The 22288-nt window shown below is 40.5% G+C and overlaps 1 protein-coding gene across 1 annotated transcript; it reads right to left on the minus strand.

Moving 5' to 3' along the window:
* Nucleotides 1-5112: 5112 nt before the first annotated feature.
* On the minus strand, nucleotides 5113-18722 carry ankrd33ba (ankyrin repeat domain 33ba). Its single transcript, XM_085763134.1, has 6 exons — nucleotides 17816-18722; nucleotides 9045-9174; nucleotides 8651-8791; nucleotides 7471-7612; nucleotides 6665-6863; nucleotides 5113-5903 (listed from the first exon to the last, which is right to left on the minus strand). Exons 1-6 carry the CDS (start codon nucleotides 18260-18262, stop codon nucleotides 5358-5360), a joined length of 1605 nt encoding a protein of 534 aa, XP_085619260.1. The 5' UTR covers nucleotides 18263-18722; the 3' UTR covers nucleotides 5113-5357.
* Between the last annotated feature and the right edge of the window lie 3566 nt (nucleotides 18723-22288).

The raw sequence follows: 22288 nt of genomic DNA on the forward strand, positions 1-22288 counted from the left end.
CTCTCCATGTTTGTGTGGAGTTCTCTCAATGTGGCAGACCTCTCATCCCCTGTCATGCCTTATTAGACTGACAGGAGGAACAGAATGAGCGAAAGTCTGAGCTAAAAATATAGCGCACTGCCCTGTACAGGAATCTCTGGTTGTACGAGCATGTGTTCAACAACGTAGAAGGTTTTATCATATCAAGATGTCTTCTTAAATATCCAGAAATTAGGCTAGTCTAGCAAGTAAACATAACATTAGGTTGGTATTTAGCACTGTGCACAAAATGCCTCTGAAAAAACTGTTAAATATTATCTCACTGGGTTTTTTTTTCTCATATTAGTATATAATTTATGGAGCTGAAATAGAAAGAACTTTGTTTTAGTTGGTAGGCCCACACATTGACTGTCTCAGTGACCTGTATGTGTCTGTATTCAGGAGTGATATCCAAAAAGGCCAGCTTCTAGTAACCATATGTCAACAGCCAGAGGAGGTTATCGGTCCGTGTCAGCCTGACCCCGAAACATTTAAGCTCATCTCCCAACACCATAAAACAGTCAAGGTTATGGCACTGTACCCTCAGCACCGAGTCATTCTCATTTAGAGCCACTTTATTATATTAGCCTTGAGTATACACCACAAGCTGTCGGCCATGTGGACCTCAGGTGCATTAAAACTGGATTTAGCTTGTCGAGACTGAAAACTTTCCACAGATGCCTCGGTTCACTCAGTCAACAGTTGACAGTGGGAGGAAGAGGTATTTATTTCTACTACACGTCGATGTGACAAAGTTATGTTGACATTTTGGCTACAATATTTCAGGTATTACGTAAAAACCATGAGTGGCAATCCCTAAATGTTATATATTGACGAAATGCTACGCAAAACTAACCTGATTTATGCAACAGTTCTGTGGAAAAAAATCTACCAAAGGTGCAGTGCAGTACTTTTTTTTTATCAAGTTTGGTGATTTTCTTTTTTTTTATAAGAGAGATGGTCTCATAAGAGAGCTGGTCTCGGCCAAGTTTCCCTCACTTTTTATCAACCAGGGTACCGCCGGTTTCCATCAGCACATTGTAGATCATTTTTGATGCTGATTTAATTTTAAGACGTGATCATTTATTCATACTTTTCGGCTTTTTGGAAATGGAATTCATTAAGAGGGACCTACTTCATCTTTGATTGCATCAGAGTATCATTTCAAAGAATAATAAAAAAAGGAATGAAAATGATATTGCTCTCATACCTTGAGAAATGGGACAGATTACACTTGGGTCTCGCTAGAGCAGAGGAAGTGGAGAAATTCATTGGAACCATAAGGATTATACATTTGAGCCAGTATTGTTTCTAAATAATCTGATTTACCACCATCATGATTTTAACTTGTATTATACTGAGTTCAGAAGAAGCTCCCGCACACTGTCTCACTCTCAATTAATTTATTAAAGCAACGTTTCGGTCACAACTGTGACCTTCATCAGGCATATCCGATATCGGATATGCCTGATGAAGGTCACAGTTGTGACCGAAACGTTGCTTTAATAAATTAATTGAGAGTGAGACAGTGTGCGGGAGCTTCTTCTGAACTCTGTACTTTGGGTTATGCCCTCCTCCTACGCACCTGCATCTTCAGGTGTGCTGAGACCCTTCACTTGTTTTTGGAACTTGTATTATACTATAATGATGTGGGTAAGTACAGACAGTAATACTTGTTAATTAGAGCTAACATATAAATAAAATACGGTAATACTAAGACTGCTGTTGAAAAGTATTTTTTTCTTAGAAAGAGTCCAAACTCAATGAAATGACCTGGAAGTATCATGATAAGAGCAGATCCAAAGTGTCAATACTTCCTATCTTATCATCCATAGCTTAGGATACAATGGACCTCCCTTAACGCATGGAAAGGAGATAATGCTGTCCCAGAATTCCTTGCAGCAAGGTCACTGAGGTTGAGAAATGACTTTTTTTTCCAATTTGGAACAGCATAACAGAATTTCACTCATTTAATTTAAATATTATTTGTCTGATATTTCCATTAAAAAAGCTCCAGCTTTAATTCAATGCCCTTACATCATCCATGCAAGTGAAAATTAACTATAGTGACTATAACATGTTTATTTCTGCTTAAATTAGGGTTTTAACATGGGAATCTATGGGGGCTGACACAGCCTCAAACAGCCGTTGGATGAACTAGCGAATTTGGCACTTGTGTGTTGGCTCCAGAGTTTGCTGCTTGTGAACACCCCACAAACTCTGCCTTGTTGAAGATGCTCCAAACGCGTCATCTGCCTGTAACAGTCTTGGCCCTGTTAAAGTTACCTAGGTTGCCACAGTTGCTCATTTCTCCCGCATCCAACATGACAATTAAATCTGACTGTACACTTCCCATTTAGTAAATTATATCTCAGACTTTCACATGTACTGCAGTAATTATAATATACAGTAATCCATGTATTTCTCTGCACGTAGTTGTCACAATGTTTTGACTCTCACAACAGCGACAGCAGATTACTGTGGCGTGCAGTAGGGACACCTGTACTGCTGCTGTTTATTCATGCAGTTATCCAGGCAGACAATCATGTGACAGCAGTGAAATACATAAAGTCTTGCAGATACAAGTCAGGAGTTTCAGTTAATGTTCACATGAGGAATCAAATTAAATCTCAGTGGCTCTGACCGTGGCTTGATTGTTGTTGCCAGACGGGCCTGTTGATGAGATTCACTGGAGAACAGCGAGGCTGGTTAGGTCTGAGCTGACCGAAAGGCTATGTTGATGAGTATAATCAGTCCTGGTGAGCAGAAAAGCGTCTCATAAAACACAACATGTTGAAGCTTAGACGATCACATCAGGAAAAAGACTGGAAGAACGTAGCCTGATCTGCTGAAACACAGTTTGTGTTGAAGCATGCTAGTGGTAGAACCAGAATTAGACATAAATCCATGAAGCAACCTGCCCTGTGCTAACATTTAATGCTGGCACTGGTTGTGTTATGTCATGGGGAATGTTTACTTGGCACATTTTGGGGTTTTGAAAGTCACACCTTATCTGAGTATTCCCGCTGATCAGGTGCATCTTTATGGCCACACTGACTGTACCATCCTCTAATTCCTGCATGGTACTCAACCTATAGATGTAGTACCAAAACTAACCAGCAGAGGGCCCAAACAAATGATTCCCTCAGTGCTGATCTTGAATCAGGTCATTCTGTCTAAATCCCAGCCTGTAGCATCACAGCATGACATAATAGCTGTCATACAATCAGCGGATAGTGCCCGATTTATTTGGCCACTTGTGAATTTCTCTGAAGGATTTGGGTCGGTGTTGTGGAAGAGAGTGGGAGGGGGGAATTGCTGACCAAACCAGTGGCACTTCATAATCTCAGGTTACAATCTAAGCTAACAGCTGTTTGAGCTACAGCAATGACCTAAATATTATCTGATGCATTCAGGGCTAATAGGTTTTGTCTCTTGCCCACACACACACATTGTACTGTATGAGTGGACTTGGAACAGATGAACAAACTAACAATACAAAAACACACACTCCTGCCCAGAATTTAATAACCGTAAATATGAGCATGTGATCCGTCTAAAGCTATTTCAGCTTCATTCTCTATTCCAAGGAAATGTTTTAATAGTTCACAGGAATACTGTAGAAAATGCTCTGTTTTCCTATGTTAATGTTAAATATGTTAATCCTGCTGCCACTTGTTAAGTGCAGAGTTCAGTAAATGTGCAATTTGCTCATCTTTTGTCATGTTCAAATGACTTCCTCTGGGGAGCATCTAAGCAGATTGTCATTCTGAAGTCAGTGGAGTTTAGTTGAAGAAACGATTTGGCTACACAATGCCCTTGTAACCCCTTAGCAACTCATCAACATGTATATTAGATGCATACTCTCGGATGGCACTTAAGCTGCAATCACCATGAGGAGTTAGGACCGTGAAATTGTGCTCTCAAAAATTCCTGACAATGTTATATCACTGTTCTCCCCGTGGCTGTGTGTGTTTAAACTCGTGGCTATTTTTTGCCCCATTATTTTCACTATTCTAATATTAAAACAGGGAGCTGACCTCTTGCGCTGTGATGGTTTCGACTTTTTATCAGAGGGTCCATATGCTAAGGATTATTGCCTCAGTTCCTCTTGTACTGTCACACTGACAGAGGCGCGCCCTAGCTTCTCCAAACTTAATTAATATTGAATTATACTTTTGTAATTGCCAGTGGAAGATGGGAAAATAAATAAATAAAGATAAATCCCATCATTGTCTTATGAAGTTCACAACACAAGCTCGCTGAGACATTTGAAATCATAATAACAATAGAGAATTAATTGTTGGCTCAATCACAAGCACAGGCAGAGTTACTGTAAGCAGAAGTGTTTATTCCGTTCACATCGCCCGTGAGTCGTCATTGCACGATACTTTATCATCACCAAAGTTAATGTGGTTTTCGCAATGTAAACAATTGGGAGACATTTTTAACTTTCTTCCCACCTGGGAAAGATTGAACTGTTACATCACAATAGTGCTCTAAGTTTCAGTCTTGGTTCTGGACATTAAGACTAAAAGACACAACCCTTTGCACATCAGTATGTGAAAAAGAATAAAAAAGAAAAAAAGTTTGTCATCAAAAGCTTTAAAATCTATAATGTATATAAAAAATATACTGTATATATATTTATATATGTGTAAGCAAAATACATTCATGGGTTTCATCATGAAGCAAAACCATAATCATCTAAAAATATTGCTGTAAAAGGACATCAGAGTCTATTAAAGCTTAACTTTCTTAGCCAGTTTGACACACCCATAGGTATTCTCTGCTGAGTATTGAATATAAGACATTATTTCATAACATCTTAAATGAATTGCTCCCATTTTTTATGTAGAAAGATGGAGACATTTCTGCTGTGGTTGCAGTCTGAAATAGTGTATGTTAATAAGTGTCTTCTGCTACAATACAGTGTAACACGCTACAAAAACACTACTGTATCGAGCACCCACAAAGTAACAAAATATAGGCTTGACCTTCCATTAAAAAGCAATAAATATGAAAAATAAGTTATCTAAAAACATTTCAAGTATCAAATCCCCTGGGATTTTACTGTTTGACATCACAAAGGATGCTGAGTGTTGTACACTTCTATTATACTGTCAAAGCCAACCTGCATCCTTTCCTCCAACGCTGAACACAACTCGAGTGAGGATTCAAAACTGAGCAGCCAAGCACAGAAACCCTGCTGGTAATTCTTGGCTCACCCTGAGCTTGAAGGGTCGTAGAAAAATATTGGAGACAAATCTGTCCAGCATAAAACTCCTTAACTACTAAGGTTAGGGTTAGTGTACATCATGTCCATTGAGGCAATGATATTATTTCTTTTTCCCAGCAGCAAGGTGTCTCTTGGTTACAGCCTCCAGCCGCCTCCTCTCAGCCTCCTCAGCTTTCCTCCTTTCTTCTTTCAGCTCCTTGTATCGCCATTTGGGGATCTGCAGCAGGTGTCCCCCTCCGTCTTTGGAGCTACTCTTCCTCCTGATCTTTTCTGGTTCATAAGTCGGCGCCGGTGCCTTGGACACCCTCACTTTAGGGATGCTGAAGCCCGGCCTGACGCTGCTCCTCCTCAGCACCATATGCATAGGCAGGAGACTGGTTCTTCGCAGTTCCAGTGCTTCGTTATAAGCCACAATACCCAGACTGGAGCTTCTGTTTCGAGGCACCACGCTCTGGGCCTGCAGGCTGGCCCGGCGGTCTACTGAGTTCTTGGCCACCAGTGTGACCCGGGAGTTTTCGAAGAGTTTGAGGTGGGTGTCCACCCGGTCGGGGTTGGTGGAGCGGAGCTCTCTGGCACGCTGCTGGCGGACAATCTCAGGAACTGCATAGCGCCGCTTGCCCACACCTGGTGGACTGTCGGGACATATCTGAAACAATATCAACGTTCTGAGTGATTTTGCCTCCTATGGTCTCAGTGGTATAGTGCCAGCAGCAATAGTAGAGTATGGTAACAGAATCCTAGGTGTGTCATTGATCAAAAGCAGTGCTGAGTCTCCCATTTGATTTTATCACGGTACTGGTAATCTTGCATGAATAACCTGCTTATCGGATAAAGCTGGCGTTAATTATATCCTTTAATTACTATGAACTAATCCCATGATTTTTTTTTTGCTAAAAGATAAATTAGTGCCTTTTAATAGCATTATTACCACAATATCATCATTAGTTTATTTGCACATCACTTCAACGCAGTGACAGAGTGACTATCCTAAACATAAACAAACTGAATTTTTTTCACTGATGCAAAAACACCAAATGTCAGTTTTTCCGCCCGATTTCATGTGTGTGAAAGGTGATTTCAACATTGCACTAGACTGTTTTGTTCCATGAGAAGATAAGTAAATGTGCAAATATTTCCAACTATGCTGAGTATGTGAAGATACCAGCAGGAATAATGCAGATGAGAGCAGCTTTAATGACCTTCATCTTAAAAACAAGCTTCCTTATCAGAGTCAAGAGTTATACTCATTACCTTACCATATCTCAGCTTGTGTTTGAGAAAAGCCAGTTGTAAGGGCCAAAGTGAGGAACATGTGGGATAGTATAGATGTGTTCTTTGGTGTTTAACGCTGATTAATGAATAACTGGATATTGACCTGTAAGCGTGATCCACAGCTTCATTACTCACCGTATGGCATGCTATTGCAATGAAAGGGCTCCTCATGGCCGTTGTAACAGAAACCATGTGGTCCACGACACCGTCGTCTTCGGGGTTAGTGACATTCGCCATGTTGAAGACGTTGCGTACCGTGTCAGACAGGCGCTTCAGACAGCCACGGGGCTCCTGGGCTTTGGCCACCAGTGATGCCAGCGGGGGCCACTCTAGGCTGGGAGAGCAAGTCTGACATGAATCCACTAGACAGAAGCACTGAGGGGTTTACTCTTTATAAGCCTAAAGCTAGATGCGTGTACTCGTGCATTGTATATTGTGCTGTCTATGTTTTGTACATTGTGTCTTTGGCAGCGTATTTCCTCTCTAATGACGGCCACCATTTAAAAATCCCAACACGAAATGATCTTTTTAATGATGTTAGGTATCTTCTATGTGGAACATAGAGTGCTCGGTTGTTGGGTATGAAGGTGAATTCATAATAGGGAACATGCAAAAATAATGATGACAGCAAATTGCCGGAATAGGAGTGTGCGCGCTGAATCTTAACGTGTGCAGAAACACTGATGAGAAGATGAGTGGTCCATAACTACATCGCTAGAATGCAGGTCAGGATTATTTGTTTTCTGCAGCCACTCGGCAGCCCACTCAAGATGCTGGGTTATGAAGCACCCCAAGTGAAGAGTCAGAGGAATGGGCAGAGCAATTTAGTCTAAATATTGCAGCCCCTTTAAAAACAAGGCATCTTGGAACCATGGAACTTAATTTTGCAGAACTTTCGTTATTAGATGTTATAGTATGTGATATTCAGCGGTGAGTTTTACCTGAAATTCTCAGTGTATTGGCGAGGGCAAGGCCGCTCCATCAGACGTGTTATCAACCAGGCGGTTTCATAACGGCCTGTAAACAGAGCCCAGTCTCTGGCTGTCAAGTTGCGGCCGAAGTCTTTCGCATTCAGGGCAGCCCCTGGTGAACACCACAGAGGATTAAAATGTCAATAAAAGAGAACAGCAGAAGGTGGATACACAAAGATGTGGGTTAAAAGATAACAAGCTGGAGACAGACAGAGGTACATTCAAAAGTGTGCTGAAGAAATCCTTATATGAATTTCACAGGCCCAGGTAATACGTGCATGAAATGCCAAAATAAACATTTTGATAGATCAATCTTAAAATGTCATCCCATCATTGCCAAGTGAAATCCTGTAAATGAAACCCCCTGCATCTATGATTTGGCATATAATCCCTCCATTAGTTCCACTGTTTATGGCTAAAAAAGCAAGCACTCGTCTAGTAACACAAATCTGAATCACTGCCAAAACTTATTCAAATTGTCCATCTGTTCACCAAATTTCTGGAAATGTGTTCACATTTTTCTGAGCTGCCCTGACAGCACAGTGATGGAAGGATAAACAACATTTTGTGGTTGTAATCAGTAAGATCTGTATAAAAACTCCAGGTAATTTGTAAAATCGGTAACACTTTATAATAAGTACACACTATTAAGCATTAGTTAAAGGGACTACGAGGAGTTTTGGAAAGCGAAGTGTTTTCACACTAGATTTCCCATGAACCTCCGCATGCACGGTGAAATTCTTGGACCGGCGCAAGACGGACGAAAGCAAAAACATTTGCCAAGAATGTTTTCATTGTTTTCAAGTCGGAGGTTCGAAGGCGATCAGATACTGTTGTAGTTCCGACCATAAACGACAATTCGGCTGTGTTATTCTCATGACCCACTGGGCAACCAACAGTAGCCGACCACTAAACTGTCCTAACTGTATTTATAAACTACATACTAATGAGTATTCATGCATTATAAATTAATAATTCAGTGTTTATTAATGGGTTAGTTAATTAGTTAACTAATTAGTTAGTTAATGCTTAATAGTGTGTGCTTATTATAGGGTTAGTGTTACTGTGAAATCTACTGCAGCATTATGCCTCTGATTCAAAGACATTAGTTTCTGCGAATCATATTTGCAATTACACACATTTGCCTCACCTGCCATCATGAGCGCACGCACACATTCCAGCCGGCCCTGCATGGCAGCTTTCATCAGGGCGGTGAAGCCGTGGCAGTTTCTCCTCTCGATGTCCAGCCCACAGTAGTAGTTCAGCAAATAGTTGGTGATGGTTATGTGGCCTTGAAGAACAGAATTACAGTCATTACTGTAGGTACTCGGACAAGCTATAAGCATAACATTGGCTTGTACACCATATTTTTAGATGTGTAAGACCTACACACCAACACGTTTCCACATAACACACTCCTCACTACTGCTGAGAAGAGTGTGTGTGTGTGTGTGTTCATTTTGCTCAGCATGCTGGTGTGTTTGTGTATATACATGCATCATGTGTTCAACCAGCCTGTGTGTTTGTGTTAGCATGAAACTCACCTGCTTGAGCAGCAGTTATGAGACCTGTGTTTCCCTCGCTGTCCTGCCAGTTGACATCCAGATGCGGACACTGAGCCAGCGCTATGACAACATCCACGTAACCTTGGTAACATGCAATCAAGAGCCCTGTCTGGGATGAAAAAAAGAAGACAGGACAAAAAGTAGAGATGGAAGGGTTACAATTGGAGGAAAAGTTTGGAATCAGCAAAATCGTTCAGCAGAGAAAAGGAAAAAAAATCTTGCCAAAGGACAAGTCAAACTGCTCTGCTGACATGTAGGAAGTAGTATGAAGAGTGTTCATGGCAGTGTCAGTAGACATTCATGAAACCAGGGGACCTTTGTGCATCTTTCAAAACTAATATCCATAAATATACATGAGATTTGTTATATTTTCACTGAGACCTGAACTGACTTGAACTCCGTGGAAAAATAAGCTGTCTGTGTGTGTGTGTTTGTGTTTGTATGCCTGTTTGTGTGTGCTCATGCCAGAATAGGTACCCTTTTATGTGTGCGTGTGGATGAATGTGTAAATGTTGGTCTGTGTGAGTGTGAGTTTGTGTGTGTTTTGGAGTATACGCCAGTTGTGGAAATCTGAAAGTTGTAAAAGTTGAGGACTTTCCAGAAAGCGCACACCTCGTCGGCCAAAACAAACAAGTTTCACACCAGAGAGAGAGAGAGAGAGAGAGATAGGAGAGGGGAAATGTAGGAACACACAGTTCTCAATTGACATGTCACATTCAGGGTATTTACACATTAATAGGTGAAAAATTTCTGTTAAAACAGAAATGTTTTTCACTTTATGGATCATCATCAGAGCATGAGTAGATAAATATGTAACTGATGTAACAAGAATGAATATAATTAATGTGATGACATAGATGTGTTGTGTGCAAAATGTTCAAAAGCAAGATTTGCAAAGCCGTGACTATTAGAATAATTGAAGTTGCAACAGATCAACCAAACAACAAGCTGGTCATCTGGAACAATGAATTAAATGTTAATTAGCAAGCTAGACAACCCTGTTGGGACTCTTTATTAGCGCTTGACTAAAAGTAGGATGTCAGTCCTTAAGACCTCCTCCATAGTGCATGCATCAGTTACAAGACAAATGTGTATCTGTTGTACTGAGATGCTGTCAGCATTTTCAGTTTGATCTTGTATTTCCTTCCTTTGCACGGTGCTTCATTTGTGTGAGTTTGAATCAAATGTGCTAGAATAAAACATGGTCAAGTAGATGTCAAACAACAGTTTTTGCAAGACAGCATAATGTGTTACTGTGGCATGGTACTATATGCTGATAAAGACAGAATCAGTGTAAACTATCATCTCCCAGTTTATTATGACAAGACACCATGGTGATGAGACTTCTTTGCATACGTCTGACACCATGTGGATATGAGAGTCTTGCCATGTAGAGTTAAAAATCAAGATTTTCTGGCAACAGCAATGTAGGACGTACGCTATTTAATAAGTTGTCACAATTTGTTCCACATTTAATAATCCTTGAGCACTTCATTCATGAACCTGCTACTATGTCATGATGTTCTCTCCATAAAATCTACTTGGTTCTCGCTGTACAGTAACTCTCGACAAAATGAGTTTTTAGCCCTAGTTCTTGGCGAGCACGTCGTATTACTCCAATAAATTATTCTCTCAAACTCCGGTGTGATGCGATCAAAAGTTCTGTCTCGCTGACATGAATAAATAGAAGATCGGTACAGATAGCACCTGAGGGTTTAAACAAGTTTACAAAGTTTCTGTCAACCTCCCCCATATCTACCTACTACCCACACACACGCAAACAAACAAACATCATACTGACAATATGCATGCATGGATAAAGTTATGTGTGCATTTCCACATTGTGATTGTTGCTTCTCAATAAACACAATGTAAAAACCTCATGTAAAACACCTACAGTTTAGTAGAAACAGAACAATGTATACAATTTTATCAGGTTGCAGATTAATTTAATTAACCCTGTATTTGAACAGCATCAAGGCAATGCCAGCAGCATGTCACATCAACATGTCACCACATGAAATATTCCAAAATATGAGATCATATATGAGTCTGAATGTCCAAACACAGTCTTTATGACTTTTATAGCATAAAAAAAACCCACCGACCGAGAAGACAAACTGAACTTAAACTTTTGGCTACAACGCACCGGGCTGTCAGCCAGCTGGACATGTAGTCACATTAGTGTTGTCAGCCCCCAAGAGTTAGAAGGGGGAAAGGTGGAAAACAGGTCCTGTGGAGTAACCGGTGGATTGTCTGGAAGAAGCTCACGTACGATGGCACGGCTCCAAGTAGCTCTATTTGGTAAGACACACATGTAGACCTTGTCTGCCTCTCTCACATGCACACATACACATTCTTGGCAACCCTCCAGCCTTGCTGTGTTGTACTTTAGAAGCATGCCCTGCAGCATGTCTGGAGCAATTTCATCAGGCAGTGTCCTATTTTCTCTGTGAAACTTTCTCTCTCACACACACGCAAACATACAAACACACATTTAGCTGTTGTTGTTTTTTCTACCCTTTTCTTGCAAACTCAAGTTTTCTACTGAGATCATCCCTCTCGTACAAACAGGAATATGTTTAGCATATCCACTGTACTTTGATTTTGATGCTCTTTACGCTGGCAATGTTGGCGTTTGAAGAATCTGAGAGAAGGGCACCAGTGAAATGCACACAGCAATCACAGAGACACAGGAGCGAGACAAAAAAGCCAATTGTGCTACACAATATTACCCACTCAGTGAATAACTCGAGGGCTGAAGGGATAAAAATAACAACACAATCTGGCAGTTCAACAACCCTGAAACAATCAGGAGAGGTACTACCAAAGGTGGACGAGTGCATATAAAGTGCATGTGTGTGTAAAAAGATAGTTACAGTAAAAAAAAAAAAAAAGTAGCGAGACTTGCATGACAGATTCAAATCACTATTCACTAATAGTTTTCAGGTAATAGGCCTAATGTGTGGACTATATGAAGATGAAGACTATGCAGCAGGTAAGAAGCTTTTTTTTTTTTAGCTTTTATACTAGTATAAACATGAAAACAATGTGTTCTATTTTCGTTTTTCATAGTTATATAATTTTATTGATTTAAGCTGCAACTGTCCCTTTACACCATTCAACACCATGGAAAAAACTGGAGCTAGCTATCACCTTAATGTTAGGTCCTATCAAACCTAACATTAACCTAACCTGATGTTTGTCACTGACAAGCCTCTGCAAAAGTTTTTTTTTTTTTTTTGTCCTGCACTGTACTGACATTTTAATGTCAAATATTCAGTCAGAAAATTCAATCAACATGTGAGAACACACTGACCCCAGACCAGTCCCAGTCTACAGACTGGTGCATTGAACATAGCATATGTAAGTGGGTTTTCGACCTCTGATGCCACAGAAAAGTTTTCTCATGTGTGGGTCACCATTTTGTTCCCCTTATGCACACACATAATGACGCACATGCACTGGCACATTGGCCCAGTCTCATACTGTAACAGTTTCACTGACCGTGCAGTCGGCTGCAATGCTCCGTGATATGCAGCAACACGCCAAATCTTTTATAACGTCAGGAAACACATTCAACACACATAATATTAAGCTATAGTGATGCCATTTTGAAGATTTTTCAATTGAGTAAATTAAGACCTCATTAATACAACATACTAACACTGAAGTCAAATATAACCACTTCCTACTGAGCTCTGCCTGTAAGTCTGTTTTCTATGCCACAAATGATTCAATATACAAACTATAGCACCAACATCATTAGTTGGAGCCAGAAATTTGCATCTAGAGGGCAACACTTATATCGCAGCTGCTACTTTATTGCATAAAAATGTAATTTTGTAGTAATGACAATTTTGACCAAATAAGTACAAACATCATTTGTAGTCAAGATCAGTGGCCTCTGATGCAGTCTGAACACAGACATATACGCACAAGAATTCTGGTCAACTTATTATTAGCCTATACAGACACAAAGACAGCAACACACACAAACGTGCGCAGTGGGCACACAGACACACACACACACACACACACATCTACACTCACGCATTAATCTGGGGAATATCCAGGGCTAGGAATAGAAAGGCTTAGCCTTATCAGTGAGAGAGACACAGAGAGAGGGGGAGGGAGACAGACATAACTGTGTATTTACAGTTAATGTGAGATGCTGCAATAATTGGATCCAATGAGAATGACACAATACACACTGTAACCCTTGAAAACCCACAAAGACACAAATAAAAACAGGTTTCCCAGCCGGCACTTAGATGGATCCTCTGATAGACCGAAGCTGGTACTGAAAATATCGACAATACAGAATAATTAACAGATTCTGTATGTAGTTTATAACCAATAATTAACTGTTTTTTTCCACAATGTTTTCCAAAAAGTCACCTATAAATCCAGTGAAGTGCCTGCTGCTTGTGTACAGTGATTTTGCTCATTCTGCTGTGACTAACTTCACAAACATTCAAGCAATTAGTAAAATGACTGTTCACACAGCTAGGCTTTGTAGGTTTCCTGAACCAGTGTGACTGCCTAGATAAATGAATGTAACTTGCCTCTTTTTTCCCCTCCCAAATAAGGTCTTAGCTACACCTTCATTTCCCCCCAAATAAGTCCTGGTATAAGCCGAATCATCCAAGTCATTCAACCGAAAAACTGTATCTTTTTACAGATTGCTGGATAAACCAAAACTAAAATATAGCATTTGTTTTTTCTTTGTGTTCAAGGACAGCCAGGCATGCAAACCAACTCCAGCCTGCCCTCGCTCACATTCACCAGCAGCACGGCTGACACTGACATAGCCTACTAGGCCATGTTCCTGTCGATAGCTTCCCTGTTAACTGTCTTTCTGTCTGCGGCTGAGCTTTCACAGGCTGTATCAAATCAGATATGTATGACTGTCGCTTTGATTTTTCCACTTATCTATATTTGCTAACAGCATCATGCTTGCTACTGTCTGCAGTGCCAAATTTCTGACTCTCCCCGCGTGGCCTTCATTTAGTCTGCTGGGTTGTTGACGTGATGGTCGATGCGGCACGTCGCTGAGCCGTCCTCTCTGTGTCAGAAGCTCTGTGGCTGACTTGCTGTCTTGGCAGGCCCTGCTAAAGCATACTGTACCTGTCATGGTGTGTCACCTGATCTCAGCCTATTTGGACAACCTGGCTCTGAGGAGTGTGTGTGTGTGTGAGAGAGAGAGAGAGAGAGAGAGAGAGAGAGAGTGTGTGTGTGAGGGAGGGAGGGAGATAAAGAGAGAGAGAGGAGAGAAAGTCAGAGAGGTAGCAGTCATGCAGGGTGGCCTCATTTAAGTTGATTGGATTCTGTGTGTGTTTGTGTGCATATGTGTGTGTGTGTCTGCGCGCGTATGTATTGAGTTTGTTAGCATGACAGCTTATCTACTCTACGAGGGACACACACTGTCCTAAACGGGGTCGGAGGTGCCAGAGGACACCAATTTTAATTTGATACATGACACAACACACACACATACACACAGACACACACACTCACAGTACATCTCTTTACAGCCAGTGTTCAGAGAGGATAACCCAGATGTTTGCTGACTTGTATTCATGTTTTCACTTAGAATAATTTGTTAAAAAGCCATGCATAACATCAGACACTGCAGTCACAACATTGCAGTGCAGTCATAATTACTATGTTGTAATCATGTAGAGGGAGAATTAAATACAAACTTGCATAAGACCTACTGTACTTGATGGCTAGTCTTTAAGTTACTCTTAAAGACTAGCCAATTAGTGTTTAATTGACACATTTGCTCATCCTGTCTTCTCTGGGTACAGGGGACAGACTGTGTTTGTGTCAACAACTGTTTGTCTGGCTCTGGTGTAACTGTGGTTCCAGTTAATACAGTTTCAACATGTGCGTTTGGCAGTGGAAAGTGAGTTTTATTGCTTTTCAAAGCCTGAGCTGAGACAAGGAGTGGGTTTGGAGAAAGACTCAAATAGACCTCAGAGAGAAAATACACTGGAAAAAAAAAACATAATATCAAAAATTATAACTGATGTTTATCTTTCTGCTACTGTAGGTAAGCTGTGAAACTCATTCTCAAGTTATCATGAAACAGAGCCAACACATTAGTATGCACGCATGAAATAATACAGATGAAACTTGCATAAGCTCTGCTACTTCAAACGTTTTTATTTTTCTAATACAATTTATGAAATATTTATACCCATTCTTTTAAAATTGGTCTAGTGTATCTGTGTTTCATTTCGTCTTGTTTCCAAATGGTTAACCTGCTTCAACTATGCAACTACTTTTCCACAGTCATACAACTGCACCTGTTGTGTAAACCAGTCCTGCTATTCATATATAATGCTATACTCTCATAGACTGTAAATATAATTCAATAAACCCCTTCATCTGTCTTCCAAGATAAACAAATCAGTACGCCGAAAACTTCCCTTTGAACACTGCTGATGAGAGAAAAGGGACAGAGTGTACGCGCTGTACTTATCCTGGAATATCACAGCCCTCTTTGTCTTACGCGTCACTTCGTCTGCTATATTAAGATGTTGACATCTGTCTCAGGATGTCTAACACACATACGCATGCACTAATGAGCTTTGCAGATTCACATCAACATGTATACTATGCAGTTGCTGTGTTGCTTAACCTGCATTGTGTCTGTGTGGCTATGTGCTTATGCCATAGGTCAGAAGGGCATGGCCTGAGCGCAGTTAACACACATCCTAGTAATCCAAACACACAACTTACTTGGCTCTTCATCTCTCACTGCCACACACACACACACACACACACATTGCACAAATGCCTGTTGAACCCTTGACCTTCCTTTGTCTGACTTTGTGCAGGATGTGTGTACGTACGTGTGTGTGTGTGTCCATCTTTCTCTTTTCATAACACACATATTCACACAGTCTATGCTACAGATGATCTCTATTGCTAAAGAATCAGGGAGATCCCAATAGAAAAGAAGAAGAAAAGAAATGTCTGGGCATTACACTGATTGATGTCATGCCCTACCCTCATATAGACACAGTGCATACATAGGGGAAGAGATGAAATGGAAGAGGAGAAAAAGACAGGTGGGTTTTCGCCTCAAGGTGAGGCCTGCGTGATAAAATGATAGCGATATGAGCCAGTGACTGATATTTCATCAATAGCAATATGAAAATGGTTCGATAGAAAATCTGTCTGCTCCCCCCTGGCTCATAAACACAGCCCACTACTGTATATCCCTTAACACTGGAGCGTGCTATGCGTGATAAGCAGGTGATCATTTAACAGGTGTTGAATGACCACCTTCTTCACTGGAACACTGTAAAAAGTCAAAAGTTAAACTTATTTATATTCAGCAGCTTTCATGTATGTGAAGGTATGAAACAGTGTGCTTGATAATGGGCAAAATTTATCAGTAATACGTTCTTCCAGTACACTGAGTCACAACAGTGTGATTCAGCAATGAAGCTCATTACCATCAAATTCAACTACTATTATTAATGAAATGTTCAGATGAGTGAAAATTAGTCTTGCATTCTGTAATTATGGATTAATGGCTTTGCCCTGGGCTCCACTTTTCTGGCTGGGGTGACTTTTATCCACCAGGTGTAAGGGGTTAGACTACAAACTTTGATCACACTGTAGATAAAATATCCAATAATCTTTGGAGAAAGCTGTAATAGCTTTGATGGATGACCTTTAATACCAGTGAAAAATGGAACTGAGGTTATTCTGAGTCACTGGGGGATGGGGGTGGGGGGACTATATGGAAAAAATGTATTATCACTTATTAATGAATATTATGACTAAACTCTTATCATCTTATTACAATGAAAATGCTTAAAAAAAACACACACTAATGCCATTTATCACAAACTGTGCTGAAGTCAAGAATAAGAAAAAGCAGCGACGACACACTCACATGAATACTGTACAGAATGTCTACATGGCCACACACTCTCACAGAGGGGCTTGTATGTTCTGCTGCTGACCTTGAGAGACTTCAATGTTTTTAAAGACCATGAATGTGCTTGCTCTCCCAAACAAACCTGACTTCTGTCATCACACAAACATACAAACACCTGTCAGAATATACTGGCTGTCTGTGTTAAAGTATTCAGGATTAGACTCTGAGCTCATTAGAGAAATGAAGTGAGCCAAGGAATTTCAGAATAGAAAGCAAATGCATGATTCATAATGTAATTTCCCAGTCAAGTAGCAACATGGTAAGAAATTGACTACTCACACACTCACTCTTACAGATACAGACCCATAGAGATTTAGATGTCAGTTTCTTTTTACTGCTAGGCTTTACTCGGTTATCAGGGAGGCTGGCAAGCATGTGGTCATCAGCACATGACATACAGTAGCCCACAGTAAAGGAGGTCAGACCAGATACTTTCTTAAGACCTGGAAATAGGTAAGTAAGCCACTGCAGCAAGCTCAGGCTTAATTATTTCAATACCTAGGCCTACTAGGCTCCTTATCTGAACTTGTTGCACTGAGTGGGAGGACGATGATGTTGGCAGTTTGGTAACAAGACACAACAGGATTTAAAACCTCTGAGCCAAGACCTTATAATAGCCTACTACTTGCAATCTTCTCCATCAATCCAGTGATCAAATATATATAGGCCACTTTAATGAATCCCTACCTTGTCCCGTGCAGCCTGTGGTGTGTGCTGTCAAACTATTACACTGGGCCTACTACTTGTGAGAAGTTATTCAAAGTGGTCAATATCATGTGCGTCTTACCCTGTTGTTCCTGTCCGTTTCCTTGACCTCCTCCTCTCTGACTCCGTGTCGTATCATTATCCGGACGATAGCCGCGTTGTTGGTGCAGCACGCCTGGAAAAAAGATAGCGGCTCTGGGCTTTCCGGAGACGGGGTGCGCTCCGAGTCCGCGAACACATCATCTGGAGGGTAGAAGGAGTCGTCCGAGGCGATGCTCCGACAGTCCTCCAAGTCCTCAAAGTCAACTTCTTCAAATTCATCATCGTCTTCGTCCTCTCTGTCGTCCTCGTCCTCGTCGTCTTCGCATGAACCCAGGTAGTCCTCGTCCTGCGAGTGGGACAGCGGCTCCTCGGCTATGGTCGGGTGGACTTGGGCGATGTTGCCCGTGACTTTTTGCGGCTGTTGGAGTTGTTTGACCCGGACCGACGAGGCGCCTCCTCCATCCCTGTCGTCCGTGATCAGCACCATCTAACCCCCGAGCATAGGGCACCGTCCACGGGGTAGAGTGCAGCCTGGCACGCGGGGCGCGGGCATGTGACTGGCTGTCTCTCCAAAACTAGACGCGTGTGAAAAAAAAAAAATACAAATAAAAAGTCACTTACATCGTTCACTTAAGCCTAAATTACACAAACTCCTTAAAATGTCCTGTCATAGGCCTATGTACTAGTTGAGCATGTTAGCGGTCCTCTTCGGAGAGTTGTTGACATTAACATTATTCCCATCGGAGCCGTGAACGTCCCACAGAGTGTGATCTCCGCGCGCCCTCAAAACGAAACCTCGTTGAGCTCTAACTTAGTTTTCCGGTTCAGGTTTTTCTCAAGCGGAGCTGCAGCACAAAGTGAGTCCCAGGGACACGGCCGTCCCATGCAGGGTGGAGAGAGACAGCAGCCTGTTAACCTATAGTCACCTAATCCGATTAGATGGGACTGAGACCTCTCTCTCCCCCACTCCCCCTCTCCCTCTCTCTCTCTCTCTCTCTCTCTGTCTAGTGATAAGGGATTAGTCCTAGGTCTCTCTACTGGACGCAGCCCTACAGTGAAACATAATATTCCTAGAATATTATAAGTATTTATACAGTAGGCTATTTATTTTTATTCATCAGTTTGGCAAAACTGTTAATTGTTTTAATATTGTTTTATTTTGACGGATAGTATCAGCTACACCCCTGTTGCTCTTTTCAAGTTGCTCTTACATTAAAGTGGGTTTGAGAGCTTGAGATAGTTTGCTGTCTCACACCTGAGGTCTGCCATGCGGATTTAAACTGTTTGCAATTTACTTACTGTTATTGCGTATTTACTCATAGATATTGCGCTCTAGTATTTAATTGTAGTCTAATTTGTTCCCTCAATGGGACACAGTTACATCCTGAAATAATTTATTTTACCTTCAGCCAATTCTCTGTTATCATGACTCTCTCTCAATGCTGAGGTATTAAGAGAGTTGAGCTTGTGTGTAAACTGTTGCATCTCATGAAAAATTCATATTAATTTGTTAGAAAATAAATGTTTTTCATTAGGTGCGCAGAAAATTGAACTTTTTAGTTACGAAGGTGAGTAAAACCATGTATAAAACCTACAAATGTATTTCAGCCAACATAACCGTGAAATAAGGAAATACAACTATAATAGGTGTCATCTTTGTACCTGAAAAGTTATCATTTCAAAGTGAAGAAAGTGTAGAGAATGGAACAATTTCATATATTGCCATTATGTTATAGGCCATACATATGTATGTTCATTTATGTATGCTTATTGTAGACATACACATATATTGTACTATACAATGCTGTTGGTATTTTCGTTCACATACTGTATATGACAACCTAATTGTTTATATAGGGATATAGTATACGTCATATATTATATTTCTGTATGGTAAACCTTGTCTCTCAGTAATTAATACCGTGAGTGTGTTGACATCACCTGCTGCGGAAAAACGAGTGCACAACAGTCCCAGTGTGTACCCATTATTATACCTTCATCTACCCCCAGCTGAGCGCTCTACTCTCCTGTGGCTCCTCCATCTCTATGATATTACTCTGCTCCTGTGTGTGTGTGACAGGCACTGTTAGCCACCTTGGTGATGTACTGATCTGTGAAAACCTTCACAGTCTGGTCAAAACACAGACACAGACATAAAAGGAAGGGACGATAAATAAGAATTCCTCCTTTTAGCTGAAATATTTTTGTATGGTTCAAGTCACAATCATCCTTTTTTAAGATGTAACACCTCATAAACCTGATTTAAATTTATTAATTTACTCACACACTCTCTCTATGACTGCCAGGTGAGTCACATTTTTCACCATGATACAGGGTGGGCCTTATGACATTGAAATTACAGACATAAAATGTGCTCATTCAACATAATTCACATAGTTAAGTCAAACCTATATCTTCAGGACTCAAACATCATGAACATTTTCTCTACAAATATGGATTAATCCCTAACCCTACATTTTATTCCAATTAAATTTAATATGTAAATTAGACACATATAGATCTATAATGCCCTTCGCTACATGCAGTCCAGTGCCCCTGATCTTTTCAGACGTTCCAGTGCTGCTCAGTGATAAGCTCAGTAGCATAAAGCTGCAATGAAGGCAATAATTAGCTGTGAATAAAAAAGAAAATTGGTTAATATTCCTTGGCAATACACTGGTATTTTGGGGGATAAAAGGGAATAACCAGAGTCAATTAAAATGCAGAAATTCAAAATTGTAGATGACTCAATATTACAAATTTTAACACAAAACACTGCAAGCAGCCTGGAAAGCAATTAACAGTGGGGGAAAAACATCTCCCTTTATACTCAGTAATATTCCCTTTTTCATTCAGTTTTGTTTTGTTTTAAGAAGACAGCTGTATTATGAAGTAAAATAAACCCCACCAGAGGTTTATTTGACACCATAAATAGTGCTACTGGGACTCATTTAGCCCTGGCAGAATAGAAAGGAATGATTAATACAAGGTGAGAAGACTGGCAGCTGATTTAGGAAGAGAACTAATCAGTTAAATATGTTTCACAATGATCATTTTAGGTCTTCAGTGACATAAGCAAAGGGAAATTTGTAGTTCATTTAAGGATGCCTATAAATGGGCAGATGCCAGCTGATATAAAGACCTCATCCCACAATGCAAATGCTGCTTTACATCAGTACTGCGGTATGCATACTCTGTGGTAGTGGTGTACATGTAGTCTTCATGAGACTAAGACCCACTGTAAATAGCTCATTAGCAACACCATCACTGCAGAGCCAATTGCATTAGCCTAACCTGGGCTCAGAAGAAAAATCTAAATCCCCCGGACAGATAATCATGGGCTGATTGGAGCCCTTCTGTGGATGTGTGTGGTGTAAATGCTGAGGTTTCTGCTGGGTCCCTGATCTATTACATATTCAAGGTTCTTTTTTCTTCAAAAGACTACACTTAGCAAGAGTACAGCACTCCAAAATTGTCAGATATCAGAAACCTTTAACCGAAACCTAGGAGCAGTTTTGTGGCAGGTTGAATAGCGCAGCAAAAACATGATTGCTGTTTTTTCCCTTCTGTCTCTTTGGGGCATGCTTTCTTGTTTTCATTTGAATTGATATTATTAGTCCATCAAGCTGCAGTTGCTCCTTTAATAATTTGTAATCCTGCTCTGCCACAACATTTCTGTACCTTGACTTGTTTGTAGCTTTTATAAACAGGCATAAGAAGATTGATCACTAGATTGGCAAGCAAGGACAAGCAAATATGCATGTTGGATAATACCTTATCCTAACAGCTATATGGTCTATTAATGAGAAGCAATTATGTCTTTGGCCAAGTATGACCTTTTTTAATTAAGAAATAAGGAATATTGAAGCCTATATGCACGTGAGCTTCCTCAATAGATCATATGTCTGCCTCTCCCATGAGCACAACATGGCCTTGCTGCTGGTACACAGGCTCCTGTATGCCCTCCTCTCATTTAGTCCTTCATTTATTCACCCCTGAAAACCACAAACGTCCATAACACTCCAACACACCACGGCTTCTTCTATGGCATACCTGGAGCAGGAGCCCTGTACAAAGATCGTCTATGAGTCTCTTCTTGACACAAGTACTGGACTGTTTGGTTTGTGTATATGTGTGACGGTGCATTGAATATGTGACCAAAATCAAGTGTTTACATCAGAGTTTTTAGAGATTCTGCTTATTTTGTAAAAACCACTTGCCTGGAAATGTTGTTTTTCTCCTCCTTCTTATAGAGAAGGCCTAATGTAGTGATTAGTAATAGCTTGATTACAGAGTCTGCACATTATTGCTAAATCAATTAATGAAGCCTAGACAGACAATACTGTCCATTCAGCAGCTAAGGACAACATTTAAATGCAGTGACAGATGAAGTGTTTGCTGCCAGTTCAATATGAAAAATTCAATCATCCACAATTGTTAATTAATTAATTTTAATAAGCCTGCAATGGTCCTCAATTATGTTCTTTGCTCATTAATGTATTTAGAAACACTT

Source organism: Trachurus japonicus, chromosome 20 (assembly GCF_045865225.1).
Source record: "Trachurus japonicus isolate A0001 chromosome 20, Traja_1.0".
Taxonomy (NCBI): domain Eukaryota; kingdom Metazoa; phylum Chordata; class Actinopteri; order Carangiformes; family Carangidae; genus Trachurus; species Trachurus japonicus.